Genomic DNA, 22,251 nt, shown 5'->3' on the forward strand with positions numbered 1-22,251 from the left:
CAGTTTGTTATGATCTACACAGTCAAATGCCTTTGCATAGTCAATGAAACACAGATAGACATTCCTCTGGTATTCCCTGCTTTCAGCCAAGATCCATCTAACATCAGCTACAATCTCTCTAGTACCACGACCCCTTCTGTAACCAGCCTGGACTTCTGGTAGTCCTCTGTTTATGTGCTGCTCCAGTCGTTTTTGGATAATCTTCAGTAAAATCTTGCTTGCATGTGAAATCAGTGAAATTGTTCTGTAGTTTCCACATAGTAGCCCAATAAACAATAGATCTGAATCCTGTCCTATCCTGCACCAACCTCACAATCTCTGATCCACTTGTGCCCACTGTTGCAGTCTTGTGTCCATCCACCTGGCTGAGGGTGTTTCTTTCCTCTGCCTCTCTGCCTTCCCTCCACCTTTCCAAGCATGATGTCCTTCTCCAAGGAATAGCCTCTCTTAGCAACAAGCTCAAAGTATGTGAGACAAAGCCTCATCATTCCTGTCTCCAAGGAGCACTCTGGGTTCACCCTCTCCAAGACATAATCTATCCAATAAATATTGTTCACTACAGATTAGTAAATAAGTACAAGTCAGCCTGTGCCTACCTTGCTTACTGAGCAATCCTCAACTGTCATACCACCTTTTAAAAATAAACTTGAATATCAGGAGCATAGTGAAATGAATAAGAACTACTTTTGTCATTGAGTCACTGGTCTGTACTAAGATTCCCCTGATTACTTTTAAAAAACATGTCATTTTAGGAAACACCAAACTGCCTTCCGTAGCAGTTGGACCATTTTACAATCCCACTAGTTGTACACAAGAGTTCCAATCTCTCTGCACCCTTTCCAAAATGTGTTGTTAAACTTAGCCTCTGGTGCCGGGTGAAATGGTATCTCATTGTTCTGATTTGCATCTCTCTGATTACTAGTGATTTTGGACATTTTTTCATGTGTTTCTTGGCCATCCAAATGTTCTGCTTTGTGAAGAAGACTTTTCATGTCTTTTGCCCATTTTGTGATTGGGTCTTATGACCCAGCTATTCCACTGCTACATACCAAGAAAGTAAGAACTGACACATGGAAGGACCTAATGTATGCCTACTTCACAGCAGCGTTATTGACAACCGCAAGAAAATGGAAATAGCCCAAATGTCCATCAACAAGTGAATGGATTGAGAAATTGTGGTGCATTCACAAATGGAATATTTGGCAGCACCAAAGAACAACTATTTTGTAAAATACTATATAATATGGGAGAAATTAGAAAGTATTTGCTCTTGCTGTTATGTGCTGTCAAGTCACCTGTGACTCATAGCAACCTTACATACAACAGCTCTGAAGTCTGCCCTGTCCTGGGCCAGTCTCACTGACTCCACATGCCTACACCTATTGCCCTAGACACTCTCATCTGGGGTCTTCCTTTCCTTTGCTGTCTCTCCACCCTTCTGAGCATGATGTTCTTCTCCAAGGATTAGTTCTTCCTGGCTACATGCCCAAAATATGTGAGACGGAGCTTCAATGTCCTAGCCTCTAAGGGAAAACTTGGCTTCACCTTCTCCAAGACAGACTTATCTGTTTTCTTGGTGGTCCATGGTATGTTCAAGATTCTTCTCGAGCACCACAACTCAAAGGCATTGATTCTTCTTCTCATCCTTAGTCATTGTCCAGCTCTCTGATGCATAGCCTGTAATTGTGAAGATGGTCACCTAGATCAGGTGCACCTTAGTCTCCAGGCTGATACCGATGCTTCTCAGAATTCTTGAAAGGTCGCTGACAGCAGATTTACCCAATGCAATTCATCTTTTGATTTCCTGACTGCTGGTGCCACAAGTGTTGATTGTGGAGAGCCAAGCTAGCTATAATTGTTAACAACCTCAATCTCTTCTCCCTTTATCATGGTGCTGTCAATTGGCCCAGTGGTGAGAATCTTTGTCTTCTTGATGATGAGCTTCAATCCATATTGAAGACTACAGCACATGCTTCAGGTCCTCCTCAGTTTCAGGATGCAAGGTTGTGTCATCTGCATAACACAGGTTGTTGATGAGTCTTCCTCTAATCATGATGCCACATTCCTCCTCATAAAGCCCAGCCTCCCAAATCAACTATTCTGCATACAGATTGAAAAGGTGTGGAGACAGGACACATCCCGGATGTATTCCTTTTCTGATTTTGAACAATGCAGTGTTTTCCTCCTCTGTTCTTCTTGATCTAAGTATAGGTTTTGCATAAGCACAACCAAATGTTTTGGGATTCCTATTCTTCTTAAGGTTTGAAACAATTTATTGTGATCCACACAGTTAAATGCTTTTGCATAGTAAATGAAATACAGATAGATCCCTCTGGTACTCTTTGCTTTCTGCCAAGATCCATTTGACATTGGTAATAATGTCTCTAGTGTCACAGCTTCTTCTAAATCCACCTTGTATTTCTGGTAGCTCTCTGTGAATGTACTGTTCCACTTGTTTCTTGAAATCTTCAGCAGGATTTTACCTGCGTGTGATATGAATGATATTGTATGATAATTTCACCTCTTTTTGGAATGGGAATAAATATGGATCTCTTCCAGTCAGTTGGCAAGGTAGCTGTCCTCCAATTTTCTTGGCACAACCTGGTGGGCACAACTAGGGCAACATCTGTTAGGTGAAATATGTAAATTGGTATTTCATCATGTCCTGGGGCTTTATTTTTTGCCAAGTCCTTCAGAGCAGCCTGAGGTGCTTCCTTCTTCACCACTGCCTCTTGATAATATGTTGTTTCTTGAAATTCTTCTGTATCAGCCAAATCTTTTTGGTACAGTGTCTCTGTATACTCCTTCCATCTTATTTTAATGCTTCCTGAATCACTGAATATTCTGCCCATAGCATCTTCAAGTATTGCAACTTGAGGCTTGAATTTATTAGCTTAAGAAATGCTGAACGAGTTTGAGAAAGTATTATGCTCAGTAAAACAACTAAGTCACATAAGGAAAAATACTGCATAAGACCACTACTGTGAAAATAAGAGCATCACTGAGCAAGATATAGATGTATAAAAGGGCAAAGAAAAGTTAGACAGAAGAGCAGGAAGAGGAGAAAGTCACTAGGGTAGCAGAGTTAGTGAACAAAGGCAGTAGTGAAGGAATAGGAAAGATTCCAGGAGGACTTAAAAAGAAGGCGTGATAACAGATATAGATCAATAGTAATTAATTCTATACTACAACATATATCAATGATTGTATAGAACACAATGTAGATGAACGTTTGTAAGCAAACCAATAAAACTCCCAAACATTTGAAATTTAAAAGGCGTAATTTTAAAGTTCACTTGTTCATTCAGAATTGAAGTATTGCCATTGCATTTGGTTGACATTTTTAGGAAGTTGTCTTTGAAAAGCTTTAACAGTTTCTCCCCAGAAGGGTTTTTAAGGCTTCAAAAGGCTTACTGGCCCACACATGGAACACCCTTCCTACTCGTCTTTCTTCCAGTTCCAGAAAAACGAAATCCTACTCCCTTAGCAAGGGGGTGGGAGGGGGTGGCATGATCACAGGGAGCCTGTCTCCTGAGGAGGAGTGTCCTTGTAGACAGAGCCAGCAGAGAAGGAGGAGGGAAAGTGGGAAAGAAAACCTAGATTTGCTCATAAATGTAGAAGACTTTCAACCACCTAACTTAGTTACCAACCGAAATATAGCCTAACCTACACAGAGAAGAAAATGTCAGTAAAATCAACAGTCCTTTCTACCACCAAGTCCTGCGTGTGTCTGACTCCAAGCTTAAAAGGAAAAGGCAGGCAAGCTCAGGGCTTGGACACAATACAAGGTTTCATGAGCCAGAGGAAGGGATTCTCTGAGGGACATCTAAGGATCTTTGGCTTTATTACCAACTGCCGTCAGAATGATTCTGACTCAACCGGATCCCAGCAGGACAGAGTACACCTGCCTTTAGGACTTCCCATGTTGTAAATGCTGACAGAATGGAATGGCCTCATCTTTTCTCTCACAGAATGGTTGGGAGATTAGAACTGCTGACGTTTGGTTAGCAGCCAAATGCTTTGACCACTGTGCCATAAAAGCTCCTTCTTTTGACATTAAAGGCATCCAAAAGGAGGCTGAATTTACAAATGAAACAGATGAACAAGAAGTCCACGTTGGTAGGAGCTCTCTTCTTATAACAGGAGCCCTGAAAGCATTTTACAAGGCAACAAGTGAGACATCTGTGGCGGCAGCTGTCCTTGTGCTCAGGACTGCCCCCTGAGTAAGGGCAAGGCAGTCTTGGGATTTACTATTATTATTAAATGAGCAAAATGCTGTAGCATATGTTATACTAACAAATTATATAACTCAATAATGATTTTACAGCATATACTAAAATCTCAGATGTACATAGGATGCAGGTTCCAAAGGACACAAAAGCATTGTTCAAACATGATCCTATTTAACCTTACTTTATTATTATGAGGAAATAAGAAACAAAGTTTTCTCCTTAGATGATGATAGATCATGCTTAACTCCAGAGATAGAAGATGTTTAATAGCGTCGAGGGAAGTGGGATCATTATTCTCAAATACATTGCTATTCCCTTAGAGTTTTAGAAGTTGGAACTCTAACCCCATCTCCCAGATCTGGGGGTCAGGCCGTGGGAATGGTACCTGTAGCTTCTGGGTTGGGGTAGGAGCTCTTGTCCTCATTCTCATTGGGCTGGAGGTCATCCATGTTGATCTAGTCAGCCAACGGGGAGAAAGAGGAATAATCCAATTAGATATGTTTCACAGCTTTAGAAGCCTGCAGTAGCTTTGAAATTACAATTAGAGTCACTGGCTGAGCTGTTGACTCAAATATGTCCTTGTCACTTTGCACATATCCTCCAAGACAGCAACGGAAGACTGGGATTCAATCCATCTGCCTTCTCGTCACGTTCTCAGCTCTATCGCTCCACTTACAATAGTTTCATTTCCATAAGTCTCTTTCCTTCCTCCTTCTTCCTTCCTTTCTATGCTTGTCTTGCCTGGGAAGAGCGAGGCCCTCACAGCCCCTGGCAGGAAATGGGGCTCACCTTGGTGGTTGGCGGAGACTCTCCATCAGCTGTAATGGATTTCAGCTCAATTTTCTCCTCCTTGGCCTCCTCGACTACTGGCTTTTCCACCACCTCTTGCTTCTTTTCTGGGCTGGCAGTCCTGGCCGGTCAACAGGAAAAAGAACAAACAGATGTTAACTAGTGTGATAAGGCACAGTGAAGAAAGGAAATTACTTTGGTCTACTGCAGCCAATGGGCCTATGTCCGTCTTCTCATACTGAAGGCACATGGTGTGTACAGTTCAATCACAAGCGCTATTGGGCTGGTCCCAGGATTCCAGGTAGGAGGAGGATGGACAATCTCCTCCCATAATGGGAGCTCTTGTGGCCTAGTGGGTAAGGAGTTGTGCTGCCAACCAAAAGGCAAGGGGCTTGAATCCATCAGCTTTTCCATGAAAGAAGCATGGACAATCTCTTTCTGTGCAATTTACAGCCTCTGAAAAGCCACTGGAGGGTCAGCCATGAATCAGTTCCGACTCAATGGCAATGAGCTCTTGAGGTACTCAATTGGCCTTTCCCAGCTTCTCAGTTGCTCCAGTCTACATCAGAGAAAAGCTCCGTATCTCCTTCACACTTGGTTCCTGGAGGAGCTCTCCCCAGGGCCCACCAACTGCAAGGCCTACAATGGTTCTATCAAGCAGCAGTGGGGTGTGATGGAAGGTCCCACCTGGTCTTCTTAACATGACAGATGAATTACAGAGGGGAAGCTGCTTTTCGAGCTGGAATTCTATTTCCCTCCTGAGTAGCTGCCTTCCTCTCCCCATCCTTTACTTCCCCTATCTGTCACGGTCTCTCCTCTCAAAAGACAACATCTTCCCTTGCTCTTGATATTTTCAGTAAGATAAGAAGTATCAGCTTTGCAAAGGCTAAAGTTTATAATTGCCTTTACTTTAGAGAGAGAGAGAGAGAGTGTGTGTGTGAGTGTGTGAGTGTGTTCTGGTGGTGTGGTTTACAGCAAGTAGCACTGTTAACTCAAAAGCCAAGCATCTCATGCAGATCAAATCCAGCAGCAGCTCCGAGGGCAATCTCCTACTCTCATTAGGATTTATTGTCTCAGAAAACAGAGAGAAGGTCACTATGAGTTAGAAATGACTTGACAGTAGTGAGGTATCTCGTCCTCCCTCCCCAGCTCTGGTGGGGTAGTTCATAGAGAGATGTGCTCTTAACCCAAAGGCTATGCCACTCTGGCAACTGGAATCTACAAGGGACCCCTCCTGAGAAGATGAGCAATCTCCTCCCCAAAACCAAGTGGAGGGTCAGCTATGAGCCTAGAAGTTAGCAAAGCAGCTCAATTTACAGTTACTGACTCTAGGAATCCCCCTAACCCAGTACCCATTTAGTTAGGATGGTTACCAGAGGATAGTGCCCTCATCACTGTCACCAATGGGAATGGCATCCCCAAACTAGGACTCTTAGGCCCTTGGGTCTGAGAAAGCTTAGAGGGTTACCTGGCCAGCTTCTTCCGCTCCTTCTCTTCTTCCTCCTCTTTCTGGGCAGAGGTGAGGCTCTCCGCATCAGCTAGGTTGTCCACGGCAATGGCCAAGAACACATTCAGTAGGATATCTGTTTGTGTCCATTCTTAAAGAAAATAATCCTTGGCAATAGTGGTGGGCTTAAGGGGACAAGGAGGGGACAGAACATGCAGGAGTAGAATTGCCCCACAGAGACAGCTTAGGAGGAACTCACTTTGAGGGGCCCAAGTGCCCATGGAGCCCCTCCTCCCTCTCCTTCCCTGGGCATTTTTAAAGGGCTGAAATGGGGCTAGCTTGCAAGCAGGGCTGGGGAGGCAGTGAGCCCTGTCTCTATCTTTAATTGCTCCATTTCACTGTTGGTTTTCCTACTGAGATGGCTGGCTGTAATTGACTCTATAAACAGCATTGTCTGTAGTAGAACAATTTCTCTTAAGAGCAGTTCATTATAACTGGAAACTGAAGAAGCTGCTTGGTATCTCTGCCAACACTTAATATGAACATGCATACAAAGACGAAAGGAGGGCCAGCAGGGGCAGGCCAATGCATAGCCATTCCTAGTAGAAGCTGTCATCTGCCTTCCCGCCCCGCCCCCCACCCCATCTGCCCCTCCCCAGGATGGAAACACTGTGGGGGGTCAGAGCAGTGCAGAATCAAAGAACACACTAAAAAGGTCATAAAGTTTGTGTTGTGTGACCTCCACCCCGAGGGCCCTCAAACATCCACACCATTTCACACACACACACACACACACACACACAGAGAAACAGAAGTACAAGAAGGATGACAGCTCATATGCCTTCAGGGATGCTACTGGATACTTCACCCACATCCCTGGCACTGTGGTAGGGACTCTGTAGACATGATTGCATTACACCTCACAGTGAGATGCCCTGTAGTAGGAGGGACTGCTGTTCTGTTACCCTACTTTACAGGTACTGAGGAAGAGATGCTTTCATTTGCCCCAAGTTACTCAGCTGGTAAGATGTGAAGTCACTGACTTTAATGTCAGTGTCTTACCACTATATTATCAGGGTCTTAAACATGGGACCCCTGATTCTTGGATCAGAGCTGTTTTTCACTTTAATATCCAGCAGGGGAAGAAAAGAAACACTTAAGGTTTGAGACTCCAGAACCTTGCCCAGAGGACACATCAGGGGAGACCTGTGAGGTCTGCTTGTTAAAGCCTGTCCGTTTCTGCCTGTGACTGAAGTCCTGGGAGAAGTTTTAGATGGGAAGATATGGGCCAACATGTAGGGAGGAGAGATGAAGTCAATCTCAAGGATGACGGCTCAGGCATCTGCGTGCCCCATCTTAGAGCAAACACAACAACAGCTCTCGGGCAGCCCGGGTGCCAACTCCAAGGGCGCTGTCACACTGTGGTCCTGTGAATGCTTGCAACCAGCACAATGCCAGGGGCGCCCTTAACTAGCAATTTAATGTGAACGTGCCCTGGAGTCTTGCAATGCTGCTGCAGTCTCAGCCAACCCAGTAGAAGCTCACATTTCCAAGCCTCCAAGACACGTCTCTAACTGCTAAGGTGTTTGTCTAATCGCCTATGAAGGGTTCAGCCCCAGTCAAGATCTGCCTGCCAGGCACACTCATTTGGCTTTTTGCTGAAGGTCTAGGGAAGTAGGGCAGCAGGGGGAGAAGCAGTAGCAAAGGATACAGTTCCCACAGATGAAGAGGATGATGAAGTAAATACAGACTAACATCCCTGGAAAAGAGGGGCCGCCATAAGCCATGATCCCATCATACATCACCGAATTCCAGTCCTCCCCGGTCAGGATCTGAATGACACATTCCCACCAATAAGGGACACAGCGTTAGACCAACAGTAATCCCCAAACCTCCCCTGCCCTGCCCCACTATGTGCAAACAATCGTCCAAATTCCTTTTCTTTCTCTCCTCCTTCCCTCTGCCTGGCCCCCAGTTCTCTTCTCCTGGGCTCTGGGCTATTGACCTGGGAAGTTGACTCTATTCTTAGACAAAATATCACCTGCAACATATTATTTCTGAAGTGACAGAAAGGGATTTAAGGTCAAAAATATATCCTATTATTCACATGACCTATACATGACATGACCACCATTATTAGCGAGTCATACCTTTACAAAGCAATACTGTTAAGGAATCAAGAACACCTTTACAGTGTGATTATGTTTATCGAGAGAGGGATAGGTTACACCACTTTCCCCAAACATGACTCATTCGGGTACCACCTTTAAGACTTTTTCAATATTCATCTATTGCTCATTTTAACTTTCAGTCTACTGTTCAACTTGAATAAGGGCACCTTACTTTAGACGTGTCTTAAGCCAAAATATCTATGAAATCATACACTTGATGGTTCAAGAACCCTGAGTGATAATAAATAGGAAGGGTAAGTGCTCCATCCTTCTCTCCTCTCCCAACAAGAGAGGTTCTGCTAGGCTTTCATGTAGGAATTTATTTGAATAAGGATTTCCATAACTATTAACTATAACCTCTTCATTAGATTCTTCCCAATGCGCCAGCCACAGTAAGATTCTATGGAGGCTTGGGGCAGAAGAAACTAGAAAGGAGTCAGCGTTCTCTTGGGTATGGCGCCTCCATGGTTGATCTCAGCTGGGTGTCACTGTCCAGAGACTGGACGAGGCTTTCCACCACCGTGTCAAGGCTCTTTCTCCCTTCTCCCCACCACTCAGCCACCCACCCAGTTGTAATCACAGCAAAGAGGCCGTACCTGAAACACGGTGAGGAGAGACTGGGGAAAGTTATCGAACGTGCTCCTCCTGGTCTGCATCTCATCAAAGTTGAACTTTCCTCCGAAGAGTTGCATCCCCAAGAGGGAGAAGATGATGATGAAGAGGAAGAGGAGCAGCAGCAGGGAGGCAATGGAGCGCACAGAGTTCAGCAGGGACGCCACCAGGTTGCTCAAGGAGTTCCAGTACCTGCGGGCCAAGAGGAAGGATGTTAGCCTTCTTTTCCATTGTTTTCCCTGTCATCACTCCTCACTCACGTATCCACCAGAGGGTGTAAGAGAAACAGTAGAACTCTCTTCTTTCTTGCCTTGGCAATGGGTGGTGGCAGAGGTAGGAACTGGTAAGGCTGCAGTGTGAGTATGGAGGGAATTAATCTGAGGTCTCTGGGTGGGAGTCACGGTGTAGAGATGTAACAGTCAACAGTGCTGGTGTTAGGCCACCTTGGGGGCAACTACATCACAGAAGATCAATTAGATCGCTCATTGGTTAAAAGAGGGGATACAGTAAAGTGAGGCTTCTTAAAATGATCTTCCATAAGAAGTGGTTTAAAACAACAAGTACCACCAAATTAAAAACCTCTCCTTGCAAATTTTGATTCAGAAATCTATATTTTGAATGAGCATCCATCCCATAGGACTCTTTTTTTTTTTGGTGAGAAAAATTTATTACATTTAGAATTATCCCGCTGGACTCAGTTTAGATGATCCCAATTTTGTTGGCAACATCCAAAGCATCATAATCAGGAGCAAGTCGAACATAGACCTTCTTCTCTCCATCAGGCCTAATCAAAGTGTTGACCTTAGCCACATCAATGTCATAGAACTTCTTTACAGCTTGTTTAATTTGGTGCTTATTGGCCTTGACATCCACAATGAACACAAGTGTGTTGTTATCTTCTATCTTCTTCATAGCTGACTCAGTGGTCAGGGGAAATTTGATGATGGCATAGTGGTCAAGCTTGTTTCTCCTGGGGGCGCTCTTCCGGGGGTATTTGGGCTGCCGTCGGAGTCTCAGCGTCTTAGGCCGCCGGAACGTGGGTGACGTGTGGATCTTCTTTTTTTTTTGGCTGTGGATGCCCTTCAGGACTGCCTTCTTGGCCTTCAATGCCTTTGCTTTGGCTTCAGTTTTGGGAGGGGCAGGGGCTTCCTTCTTCACTTTCGGCGCCATCTTTGTAGAAAAGGCCCCATAGGACTCTTAATATGGCCAATCTGGGAAATCTTGGATTATAGCAAATTCATCAGCCCAGTGAGATCAGGCCTTTATGAGCACAACAGGGAACTCTGACCTAGTCAGGGATGGGTTCTCCTTCTGGCCACCTAGCCTTCTCCCTTCAGTGTTAATATTATAAAAACCCAATTCCAAATCACTATTATGGAGTACAACTGATCTGTAGGGTTTTTGTGGCTGTAATCTTTTAGGAGAGTGGAATGTCAGCCTCAGTGGATTTGAACCACCAACATTTCAGGTTAGTCTGGGGGCCTAGTCATAAGGGGCAGTGCTACCAACCCAGAAGGCAAGCAGGCGTTCAAGTTCACCAGTTGTTCTGCAGGAGAAAGATAGGCAATCTCATCCTATTTGATTATTTGCTTCTGAAAGGCGGGAAGTGAAAATTCAACAGCTACTCTGTGGTGCAGTCTGTTTTCTGTAAAGGTTTACAACCTCAGAAACCCTTGCAGGGATGTTCTGCTTTGCCCTGTATGGTCACTACGAATTAGAAGAACAGTTTTTGGGTTTTGGGTTAAGGTGACTCCAACTTCCAGCGGCCCTGTGAACAGATGGAGGAGACCTGGCCTCCCTCACCTTTCACCATCCTCACAATCTCCACCATGCTTAAGCCCGTGGGTGCAATCATTGCATCAACCCATTTCATTGAAGGTTTTTTTTCCCTTTTGCAGACTCTACTTTTGAATTTAGTCATGAGCAAATAATTTGTCCCTCCCGTGCAAAAGCCCTTTAAAATAGCCCAGGGACAATTCCTTTCTCTTGGAAAAGTGCGAGGGGGATACCTACTGATGGCTACTGGATTTGGCTCAGGTGCCTATGAAACAGGCAGTCCACAATAAGGAAATGTATCAGCTGAAGGTGGTGTTAGGTGCCTCGGAAGTGGTTCTGACTCATAATAACCTAACAAAGATGAACTTCATCTTATTGGGACCCACAATCAACAACACCCTTGGCACTAGAGGTGATCAGGAGATTATTGCACTGGGAGTCTGCAGTCAGAGACGTCTCCAAATTATTGAGGAGTAGTATATGTCAGTTTGAGAAGTAAGGTAGGCCTGATTCGGGCCATTGTCTTTTCACCTGTTACACATCTGAGAACTGGACAATGAATAAGGGCGACGGAAGAATTATTGATACCTTTGACCTATGGTGTTGGAGAAGAGTACTGAATATTCCATGGACTGCCAAAAGAACAAAAGATATGTCTTGGAGAAGGTGCAGTCAGAGTGTTCCTTGGAGGCAAAGGTGATAAAGCTTCATTTCACATACTTTGAGCTTATTAGGAGAGGCTATTTCTTGGAGAGGGACATTATGAAAGCTGGAGGGTTGAGGAAAAACAGAGGAAGACTCTCAGTAAGAAGGATTGATATAGTGATTGCTGCAACAGGCTCAAGTGTGTCAGAGATTGTGAGGATGGCACAGGAGATGGCAGGGTTCAGAGCTGTTGTTCAAAGGGTTGCTATGGGTTGTACTTGACTGGACAACACCTAACAATATAATTACCCTGTGTTATTACAGTACAGAGTATATACTCCATAGAGTTTTCTAGACTGTACTCTTTGCTGGAGCCTGTCACCAGGTCTTTTCTCCTTCAGAGTGACTAGGTGGGCTTGAATTGTCAACCTTTCAGCTAGTAGCTGAGTATTTAAAGGTTGGGCTACCAGAGCCCCTTAGCAAAAAAGGCATATAGTCCCATATTGGAACAAGTACAATACCAGGATCCACCTCTTTTCCATATCAACCTATCCTGGCTGGCCTGCTTTCCACATCAAAATCTGGATCCCCTCTACTGAAGGCATTTCTGTTTCATCATCTGTACATGAATTTTGCTTCCCTGTGAGGGGCATGCTAACCACCCCCATGACAGCCTCCCAGCTGTAGCCCCAGCCGGGGCACTTCTCTCCAGAGAACGGTTCCATATTAAGTGTCAGAAACAGATGGGCCAACAGTTTGGATGCAAACATGAACTTCTTCCCAACCTGGCTCCTTTCTCCTTCCCACCTCTGTTTTGCCTGCCAACCACACCCTCTCTAGTTTCAGAACATTAATATACATTTATCTGAATCAGTTCTACAAATACCCTCATGTGTGATGGTCCTGTCTCAATAGTTAGGCACTACATTCTTGGGGGGCAGAGATGAGAGATTTCCCTCCTTGCTTTATCCTTCTCTCCTTTGTTCTCAAATTCTGCACAAACTAGTATATGTGACAGACGTACCTCAGTAGGCTGGGGGTTGTTGTAATCGGGCTGTGTAAATCAAGTAAAGTAATAGGACCTCTCTGGAGGCAGAACACTTTCTCCTCTTGTATGTAAAGCTGGGTTCCCAGATCTGCCTGGTGATTAAAGCTGGCTGAGCTTTGTTATTTTTAAAACACTGACTCCATGCCCCCTCTCCATTCCCAGAACCCTGAAACCATAATTGCTGGTTCTGAGGTTTGGGTGATTCTTACACAGTCAGGTGAATACTCATCAGCCAACTAATATTTAGGAATCAATGACTTTAGACCTTCTGAGAACTTCTGGCTCTTTCAGAGAGGGGGATGTTTGCATGTGGATGAAAGCCACAGACCTACCATGAGATCCTCTGTGTGTTCAACTGTCATGGAATATTCTGGAAAATTCTTCATGGTCATGTAAGGTTGGAAGCTTTGTTTTCATGAGGCATGAAGGAAGCAACTCAAACTAGACATACTACTAAGGTTCAGATACACTTGACAGTGGTGCTTAAGAAAGACAGAAAAGGAAAGGCAACATTCCTGGTAGAAAATTGCTATGAAAGGGGAGGAAGTTTGGCAGAGTGGAGTCCATGAAGAGGTCGAGCAGAAGGGTGACATGGCGGGACATTTCTTAGCTGAGGAATCCCTTAGAGTGCCGGAGGTTCTAGGCGGGAACTCTGCTAGAAATCTGGGGTATGAAAAATGGCAGGGAGAGAATAAACTAGAGGGGTTGGGAGTGGAGTGGGTGTAAAAAGGGCTGGCAGTGGGGCCGAGTATTTGATTAAAAGTGAGAGCTCTTCCCACCCACTCCCCACAGCCCCACCTTCCTGCCCCTGAGGAATATTTTAGTCAACTTGGTTCAGAACAGCAAGATTTGTGATGTGACAGAACAACTAATTTCTCCACTTCATCATCTTCCTCATATTAGCAAGTGGCAACTGCAGTTCCTGGATCAGGCCAACATTCTTGGAATCATCCTTCCTATCTTTCTCTCACATCCCACATCAGCAGATCCCGTGCCTCCACCTTAAACACCAGTCCCAGACTGGACCACTCTCCCTACCTCTACCATCGGTCCTATCGATCCATCAGCTCCTCTCACTCAGATTTCTGCTCTCGCTTCCTAGGTGACATTTTCCTCGTCCCTTGCTCCATCCGGCTATTCTCCACACAGTAGTGGGGGTAGTTTTGTTAAAACAGAAGTCATATTCAGCTTTAATTCGGCTTTGCTGTTGGTTGTCACTGAGCTGGCTCTGACTCTTGGTGACCCCAGGTATAATGGACTGAAACACCGCCGGGTTGTGGGTCACCGTCATGATTATGGGTACGCCATCGTCCATCATGGCTGCTGTGTATTTTCAGTGCCTTCCAGCAGAAGGGACTTAACTTAAAGCACTATGTCAGAGAATATTCTGTTTGATTTCCAAGGTTTTCATCTGCTAATCTTGGACAGTGATTAGGGATGATAGAGAATTGATGCCTTTGAGCTGTGGTGCTGGAGAAGAGTGTTGAATAAACCATGGACTGCTAGGAAAACAAACAGGTTTGTCCTAGAGAAGTTGACACCAGACTGCTCCTTGGAGGCAAGAATTCTGAAGCTTCATCTGACATGCTTTGGGCATGTTGCAAGGAGGGACAGGTCCGTGGAGAGGGACATCACGTTTGGGGGAGTGGAGGGATGGCGCAGGAGAGGAAGACCCTCGATGAGATGGATCGATTCTGTGATTGGGGTGGTGGGAATGAGTGTGTCAGAGATGGTGAGGTTGGCACAGGATAGAGCAGGGTTTATGGCTCTTATACATAGGGTCACTGAGTCGCAAGTGACTTGACGGCACATAACAACAATCTGTGGAAGCAGATCATCAGGACTTTCTTTCTAATCTGTCTTAGTCTAGAAGTGTCAGTGAAATCTGCTCCACATACATGACTCTGCTGGTATGTGAAGCACTGTGGCATGGCTTTCTAGTAACATGAAAGCTACCACAGTTAGGCAAACATTTAGATAGGTGGTGACAATTCTGGCTAAAGTCCTCTTACCACTTCTAGGAGAAACTTTACAAGCCCTATGAAATCTGGTCCCTACTCTTCCCTCCCACACTTGCTCCAGCTACACTGACCTCTTCCAATCCACTCCTACCTCGGCCTTTGCTGTTCCTGCCCTCTGCACAGCTTTCACCCCAAGATCTGTGTGGCTGCTTCTTTTACATCTTCCAGCTCCCTGTTCAAATGCCACTTCATCAGCGTGACCACTCTGACCCCACTGAGTAAAACAGCTCCACTCTCTAGCCTCTTACTCTACTATTCTGTTTAAGTAAACCACTCTCCTTTGAGGATCATATTTTTCAATTGTCTTCTCCTCCTACCCGATCAGAAACTAAAGTCCATGACAGCAAGGACTTCACCATTCTTATTCACTGCTATATCCTTAGTGCTTAGAATGGGGTCTAGCCCAAAGCAGGTGATTAATGAGTATTGTGTTGAATGAACAAGTGAATACATCTTACTCTAAATGAGATTTATTTTTTGCAAGAGGACAGGAGGTGTATCCAGACGCCTCTCTTTCTTTCTCTATATGAACTCTGTGTATGTGTGTATGTATATATGAGAGAGGGAGAGGGAGAGGGGGAGGGGGAAAATAAAGAACACAAGAGTGGCAGTGTGCTGGTGGAAAACCTCTCATGCACACATGCAAGTCAAACATACTTTGTTACTGAGGAATTGGCTATCTGGATTTTATTTCATATTATTTCTATCTCTACTGCTTTCCTAGATCCATGTTTGCAGGTCTTCTGAAAACTCTGACTTCAAATATTTTCTTGCCAGGCCATGAAAGAATTTTTCTTTTACTTTTTAAAGAGAAGAGCAAATTGGGGGGGGGCAGGGAGAAAAGTGCAATAATGAATGAATGGAAATCCAAAGTCTCTGTAAATTTTCATTAAAATTAATAATACTAGTGATAATAATAAATTTTTTTAAAAAGGATCTCTATCAATCTGTCCAGCCATAAATAGGGTTGTGAGACAGCTTTCAAACCCCTGGAGACTTTCAGAAGAGCATGTGAACCTGAGTCTCCAAGAACAAAGAGCTCCTGTCCTGGTGATTCAGCACCACTAGGTTTGAAGGTATGAGCTTGTCTTTGTTTAAGAGATAAACTGCCCTGGGGACACTGGTACCAAACCATTCTCTGCATGAAGTGTATTGTGTCTGCACTTTGGACCAGGAAGCTGGTTGATAAAAATGGAGATCATGATTGTCTCCACTGTTTGTCTTCAATGGATTGGTGCTTCCCATTTAACACAGGCAAGGGAGTGTTCTTCCCCCTCCAGCTGGCCTGGCACCTGTACTTTCAGGTCCTCTGGAGCAGGACTAAAGGTGCAGAGCTAGTCTGTGACCCGGCCTAATAGAGGTGCCCAGCTTGCTGAACAGAAGGCTGCCCATCCCTAACATGCAAATGATCGGAGATGTTTTATATCCCCTTTGTAAGATGGAGACAAATGGATTGCTGAAATGCCATTGTTGCATAGAAAATTAACAGAGTCTAGGCAAGAGGAGTTGCATTTCTGATCTAAATGTGTGTTAGAGTTTAGAATGTGGATGTGTGAATGGACGGCAGAGGGTGTGTGTGGACTTCACTGTGTTTGATACAGATGATGTATTTATAAAGGCCTAGTGGGCAACCAGAGTGTTCCTTGCAGGCAAAGGTGGCAAAGATTTGTCTTTCATACTTTGGACAGACAGCTAGATGAGGCTAGTCCTTGGAAAGATGAAGGGTCAGTGAAGCAGAGGAAGACTTCAATAAAATGGACTGACAGGGTGGCTTCAGTAATGAGCTCTAATGGGCCAGCGATGGTGTGGATGGTGCAGGATATGGCCGGGTCCAGGATGGCAGTTCATAGGGTTGCTATGAGTCATACTTGACAGCACCTAACAACAACAGAGGAGAGGTGGACCGGGTAATGTGCAATGTGATTAAAATGGGATGGATGACAGTCCTGAGGATGCTAATATTCTCTCCTCTTTAATGCCAACTGGGTTCTGATAATTATTACTGCATTGGTTTGAAGATGGAAGGAAGATGGGGTCTTATGCTCAAGAAACATTGCCTTTCAAGGAAAATTAGCTGGTAAAAAACTAGAATGATTATTAACCTATATTAGCAATAACCTGAAGCTTATATCCTAAGTTATGGAAATATACACACAAAAAGGAGGAATGAAGCTTTGAAGAAAAAAAAATAGCAAAAGTACAAAGATTTTTCTGTCTTTTGGTCATGGACCTTGTAGAGAAATAGGAAAATTAAGCATCTTCTCTTCAGAACTACATATATATGTATATATGTCTACATACTCAAAAGTCATAGTCAGTATCAGAGGATTTGGCATTGGTGATTTAATGACAGAATTCTTTCCTTTCATGCAGAACACTTGGCTTGATTCCAGCCAGTGGATCTCCAGCACACTTACCACTCATCTGTAAATGGTGCTTTGTATGTTACTCTGACGCCAGAAAGATTTCAGTGGAGTTTACAGACTAAGATGGACCAGGGATAAAGTTCTGGTGAACAACTTCTGAAAATTAAGTCACTGCAAATCCTATGTATCACAATGATGCAATCACCAGCTGATCACGGGAACGGCACTGGACCAAGCTTTGGTTCCTTCCATTGGGCACGAGTTGCTTTGAGTAGAGAGCAGACTGGTTGGCAGCTAATAACAACAATAACAGTAGCTGTAACAGCAAAGGAGCCACAATTTTCTTGAGCTGACACACAGCTTTGAAAACTCACTTTGCTATCTATACACCCTCCCCCCACATCTGCTTTTACTCTGGGGATCTACTTTCTCTTTCCAGTTGTCCAGAAAATCGGAATCACTGCTCCAAAACTCTTTGTCCACTCTGCCTAACTCCTCATTCACTCTAGTCCATTTGAAGGCTTTTCATGGGATTCCTTTCTTTTTTACATAATTCTCTTTTCCTTGTTGCTTTCTCAGCCCCTCTTGTTGGTTATTGTTCAATAGTTAGACGCTGCCTGCTTTGAACAACAGATCTGAACCCTGTCTTATCCTGCAACATCTTCATATCTCTGATCTGCTCAAGCCCACTGTTAACAGTCCCCGTGTCAATCCATCTTGCTGGGAGCTCTTCCATTCTTTCTCTGCCCCTCTATATTTCCAAGCTCCATGCCTTTTTTCAAAGACTGGCCCTTCTTGACAACATTCCCAGAGTTTGTGAGAGGAAGTTTTACCCTCCTTGCCTCTAAGGAGCACCTTGGTTGCACTTCCTCCAAGATAGACTTGTTTCGTCTTCCTTTAAATTCTCTGTCTTGCTGATCCTGCTTCAGCTGCTCACTTTCTTCCTCTGCCTCTTACTTTGAATCCTGTCTAATTGGGGAGGCTTTCATCTCCATTAGCTTTCTCTCCTATCTCTGGGTTTGGGAATCTGTGGAATTCTTCCTTCTCTTCTGCAATAGAAAGTGACTTAAGCCTTCCTTGCACTGGGACTTTCATCTTGTGAACTTCATGCTTCAAAATAGCCCAGGGTTGGGTCCTTTACATTCTAGATACAGAGCAGAACATTGAGCTTACTATAAATAAATGATCTTTGTAAAAGCAGGACCAGTAGTTTTTGGGTGCTTTGTAAATGCTCCACCCTACTTCTTCTTTGTTCCCAATGGGGACATAACTAAATTTATACCTGTCCTAACTGTTCTCATCCTTTGGGGTAAAAAAAAAAATAATTCCATTAGTTTTGACAACAGTGATCTATTATTGGGAGAGTATTTATAAAGCAAATTTCATGCAATGAATCTGTGTGGTGTGGAGTTTCTGTACATCATTACTAAGAGTGTAGGAAGCAATGGGATGGGGAAGAAGGAGAGTTCTAGGGGAGAATTAAAGGAAATAGGTAGAACTCATTCAAGAGTAAGACCAGCCATAGGGGCCCAAAGGGCTGTCCAGGTGGGTGATAGTCCCTTGGACACAACAAAGCCTGGAGAGATTCATGTGATAGGGGGTTAGCTGGGCATTAGCTGAATCAGTAGGAACTGAAAAAGAGATTTCAGACCCTTCTGATCAAAATTCGGGTCAGCGTGACACCCAAGGCCAAAGCTACACGGCTCACCTAAAGGTAATGAAACCTTACTTCTGGCCCCTTCATTTCAAGTTTAAAATCCAGCCGTTAGATTAATCTGTCCAAATGTCTTTACCTCTAAGACACACCAGTGGACTTGGACAATTGAGAACAGAACCTACCTGGGGGAATGCAACTTCAAGCTGACAAGAAGGTCTGGCTTTGGGATGAGACTGTGAGTTTAGACGGGTACTTCCCTGAGCTTCTGGTTCACTGAGTAGCTCTTGTTTGGCACATATGCCTTCAAAAAGTCAAGACAGAAGAAAGTCCACTCACACACGTGACCCTCACCTGTCTCTTCTAACCCCTGGCAGGTGGAATACGTCTCCTCTCACTTCTCTGTGCTGATGTACACTTAAATCTGAGCTGCCATTCATAAGCTTGGGAAACACCTGGGCACTTGGAAAATGTCAATTATACCTCTTAAAATGGCCTTTAAGGAGCTTGGTGTTCACATGGAGTCCTGAGAAGAGTAGTGATTGGAAAGTGGTGGGGAGAGGAAGGCAACAGAGGAATGCATCTGGTATTCATGGTAAACTCTGGCAGGGTAATGGTGGCATTTTGACCTGGAGTGACAAGTACAAAGCTCCCATCTTGGGGCATTATGGAGCCCCATATACAGTCATGATTCACTACTAATCTGTGTGAGCTTAGTCAGCCTGATCTAACTTTCAAGGCCAGGGAAGGGGGCCACAGAGGAGGAACAGCGGGAGAAAGAAAGAAGAGTGAAGGTTTAAGAAGGAAAATAGCAAGGGCTGGCGAGATATTGGTGTGTTTCAAAACCAACTGTGCAGAAGAAATGAGATGCAATTAGTAAGTTGGAATCACTTCCAGACTTCATCTATCAGAAGCTCTTCTCCATGAAATGACATATCAGACAGGGCTGACAATGCACAGGCAAAACAGATACTGGATGGTGGCAGCATTTAGGACCCGTAGAGTCTCCGATCAAGAGAAAAAACTCAAACCATCATGTAGCTGGAAAGGCCACTGTCATGGGTCATTTATTCAAAGAAGACAGAAATTTTGACCATGTGTTCTATTCTCTTGTTTCCTCTACTTTGGAATTTTCCACAATGTAGATCCATAGCATATGGCCACTCTAACACACTGACTGACAAGTCCTATGCAGCGTTCCCAGGTCTGATATGTCTTTTTTTCTTTCATGAGATACATAGATTGGATGGTATCCAAAGATACCATATACACTGTGAGCACTAGAGAAACCCCACACAACAGATAGGCTTATGAATGATATTCATATACACAATATATTCAGACAAACTCAAACATATAACACGAGGTCTGAGCATGTCAACAATTCATTTTTATCAAATGATACCCTAGAGACCTTGGCTTCCTTAGGCAGCAGCTATGAATTGTAAGCCCATACTAAATCACTGTACCAAAAAGAATTGGCTGACACAGAACAATTTCATGAAAGAGTACATGATCAAGAACCAATGGTAATAAAAAGAGGAAGCTCAAGGTACTCTGAAGGAAGTGGCAAAAATAAGGTCCTAATAATTGTGGGAATGCCAATTGATATATTTCAACAAACAGATGCAGCCCTGGATGTGCTCACCAGATTGTGCCAAGAAATCTGGAGGGGAGATACCTGGCCAACTGACTGGAAGAAATACTTATTTAGTCCCATTCTCATAAAAGATGATCCAATAGTGTGGAAATTATTGAACAATATCACGAATATCACACACAAGCAAAATACTGCTGAAGATTATCCAAAAATGGCTAAAACAGTACAACAACAGAAAACTGCCAGAAATTCAAGCTGGGTTTAAAAGAATCTGTGGCATTCAGGTTATCATTGCCGTGTCAGATGATTCTTGGCTGAAAGCAGAGAGTACAAGAAGAATGTCTATTTATGTTTTATTGACTATGCAAAGGCATTTGACTGTGTGGATCACAACAAATTGTGGCTAACATTGAGAAGAATGGGAATCTCAGAACATTTGATTGTGCTCATGCAAAACCTATATCTAGACCAGGAAGCTATTACATGAACAGAGTAAGGAAACACAGCATGATTCAAAATCAAGAAAGGAGTGTGCCAGGGATGTATCCTTTCTCCATACATCTATAACAGTTCATTAGGGGCACTGGTTTTATGAAGAAGAATGCAGCAACAGGATTGGAGGAAGACTCATCAATAACCTGGGTTACGTGGACAACACAACTTTGCTTGAAACTGAGGACTTGAGTGTTTTTTACAGAAGAAAAGGACTATAGTCTTCAATACAGAATGAATCTCAATCTCAAGAAAGCAAAGATTCACACCACCAAGCCAAGTGGCAGTATAATGACAGATGAAAAGGAGATTACTAACAATTTAATCTTGATCAGATCTACAATCAACACACTTTGCACCAGCAGGCAGGAAATCAAAAGATGAGTTGCTTTAGGAAAGTCTGCTGTCATGGACCTCTCTACAGTGCTAAAGAGCAATGATGTCAGCCTAGACACTAAGGTACACCTGATCCAGGCCATGATATTCTCAGTGCTTGCTATACATCTGAAAGCTGGACAATGACTAAGGATGACAGAAGAACAAGTAATGCTTTTGAGTTGTGAAGCTGGAGAAAAGTACTGAACATACCATGGACTGCTAAGAGAGCAAACAAGTTTGTCCTAGAGAGGGTGAAACCAGGTTGCTTCTTGGAGGCAAGGATTTTTAAACTCTGGCTCACATACTTTGGGCATGTTGCCAGGAGAGACCGTTCTTGGAGAAAGACATTGTATATGGAAGGATGGAGAATTAGTGCAGGAGAGGAAGACCCTAGATGAGGTGGGCTGACACAGTGACTATGGCAATAGAGGCAGGTGTGTTGGAGATGGTGAAGTTGGTTGAGGGTAGGGCAAGGTCCAGAGTTATATTTTATAGGGTTTCTATGAGTTGTAGTCAACTTGACAGCATATGACAACAACACAAAACTGTTCTTGCCCACACGTCAAACTATTTGGGAATGCAAGTGACGAAGAGCGATGGTGTTACAAAGACCATGCCATATCAATTTGAATGATTTTTTTTAAAAATAGGTACACATCATTCATAAACTTTGCTTTTAAAAATATAAAAAACCCATTACCACTGAGTTGATCCAAACTGATAACACTACTCTGGGACAGTATAACTATTTTCTAGGGGTTCCAAGACTGTGATATTAACAGAAGCAGACTGTTGCTTCTTTCTCTACAACGAGAAGGTTGATTTGAACTATAAACCTTTCTGTTAGGAGCAGAGCTGCTGGGAGCTCTAGTGGCCTCAAGGTAAAAATCACACTGTCAACCCAAGGGTTGTTGTTGTTATGTGCCGTTGCGTCACTTGCAACTCATAGCGACCCTATGTACAACAGCCCTAAACCTGCTCTGTCCTGTGCAAATCGCACTGTCTCTGACACTCCCATCC

General features: G+C 43.9%; 1 protein-coding gene across 1 annotated transcript in view; it reads right to left on the reverse strand.

Moving 5' to 3' along the window:
• CACNA1C (calcium channel, voltage-dependent, L type, alpha 1C subunit) overlaps nucleotides 1–22,251 on the reverse strand; it is an 847,113-nt gene that overhangs the window by 179,963 nt on the left and 644,899 nt on the right. The window contains exons 14-18 of the mRNA XM_006891374.1: nucleotides 9,236–9,443; nucleotides 8,180–8,300; nucleotides 6,490–6,604; nucleotides 5,022–5,142; nucleotides 4,618–4,687 (exon numbers count right to left, since the gene is read on the reverse strand). Of these exons, the coding sequence (XP_006891436.1) occupies nucleotides 4,618–4,687; nucleotides 5,022–5,142; nucleotides 6,490–6,604; nucleotides 8,180–8,300; nucleotides 9,236–9,443 (635 nt within the window). The remainder of the gene's footprint in view (nucleotides 1–4,617; nucleotides 4,688–5,021; nucleotides 5,143–6,489; nucleotides 6,605–8,179; nucleotides 8,301–9,235; nucleotides 9,444–22,251) is intronic.

This window comes from Elephantulus edwardii, unplaced genomic scaffold (assembly GCF_000299155.1).
Source record: "Elephantulus edwardii isolate Elephantulus edwardi_28Jun2011 unplaced genomic scaffold, EleEdw1.0 scaffold00096, whole genome shotgun sequence".
In the NCBI taxonomy this organism is placed as follows: domain Eukaryota; kingdom Metazoa; phylum Chordata; class Mammalia; order Macroscelidea; family Macroscelididae; genus Elephantulus; species Elephantulus edwardii.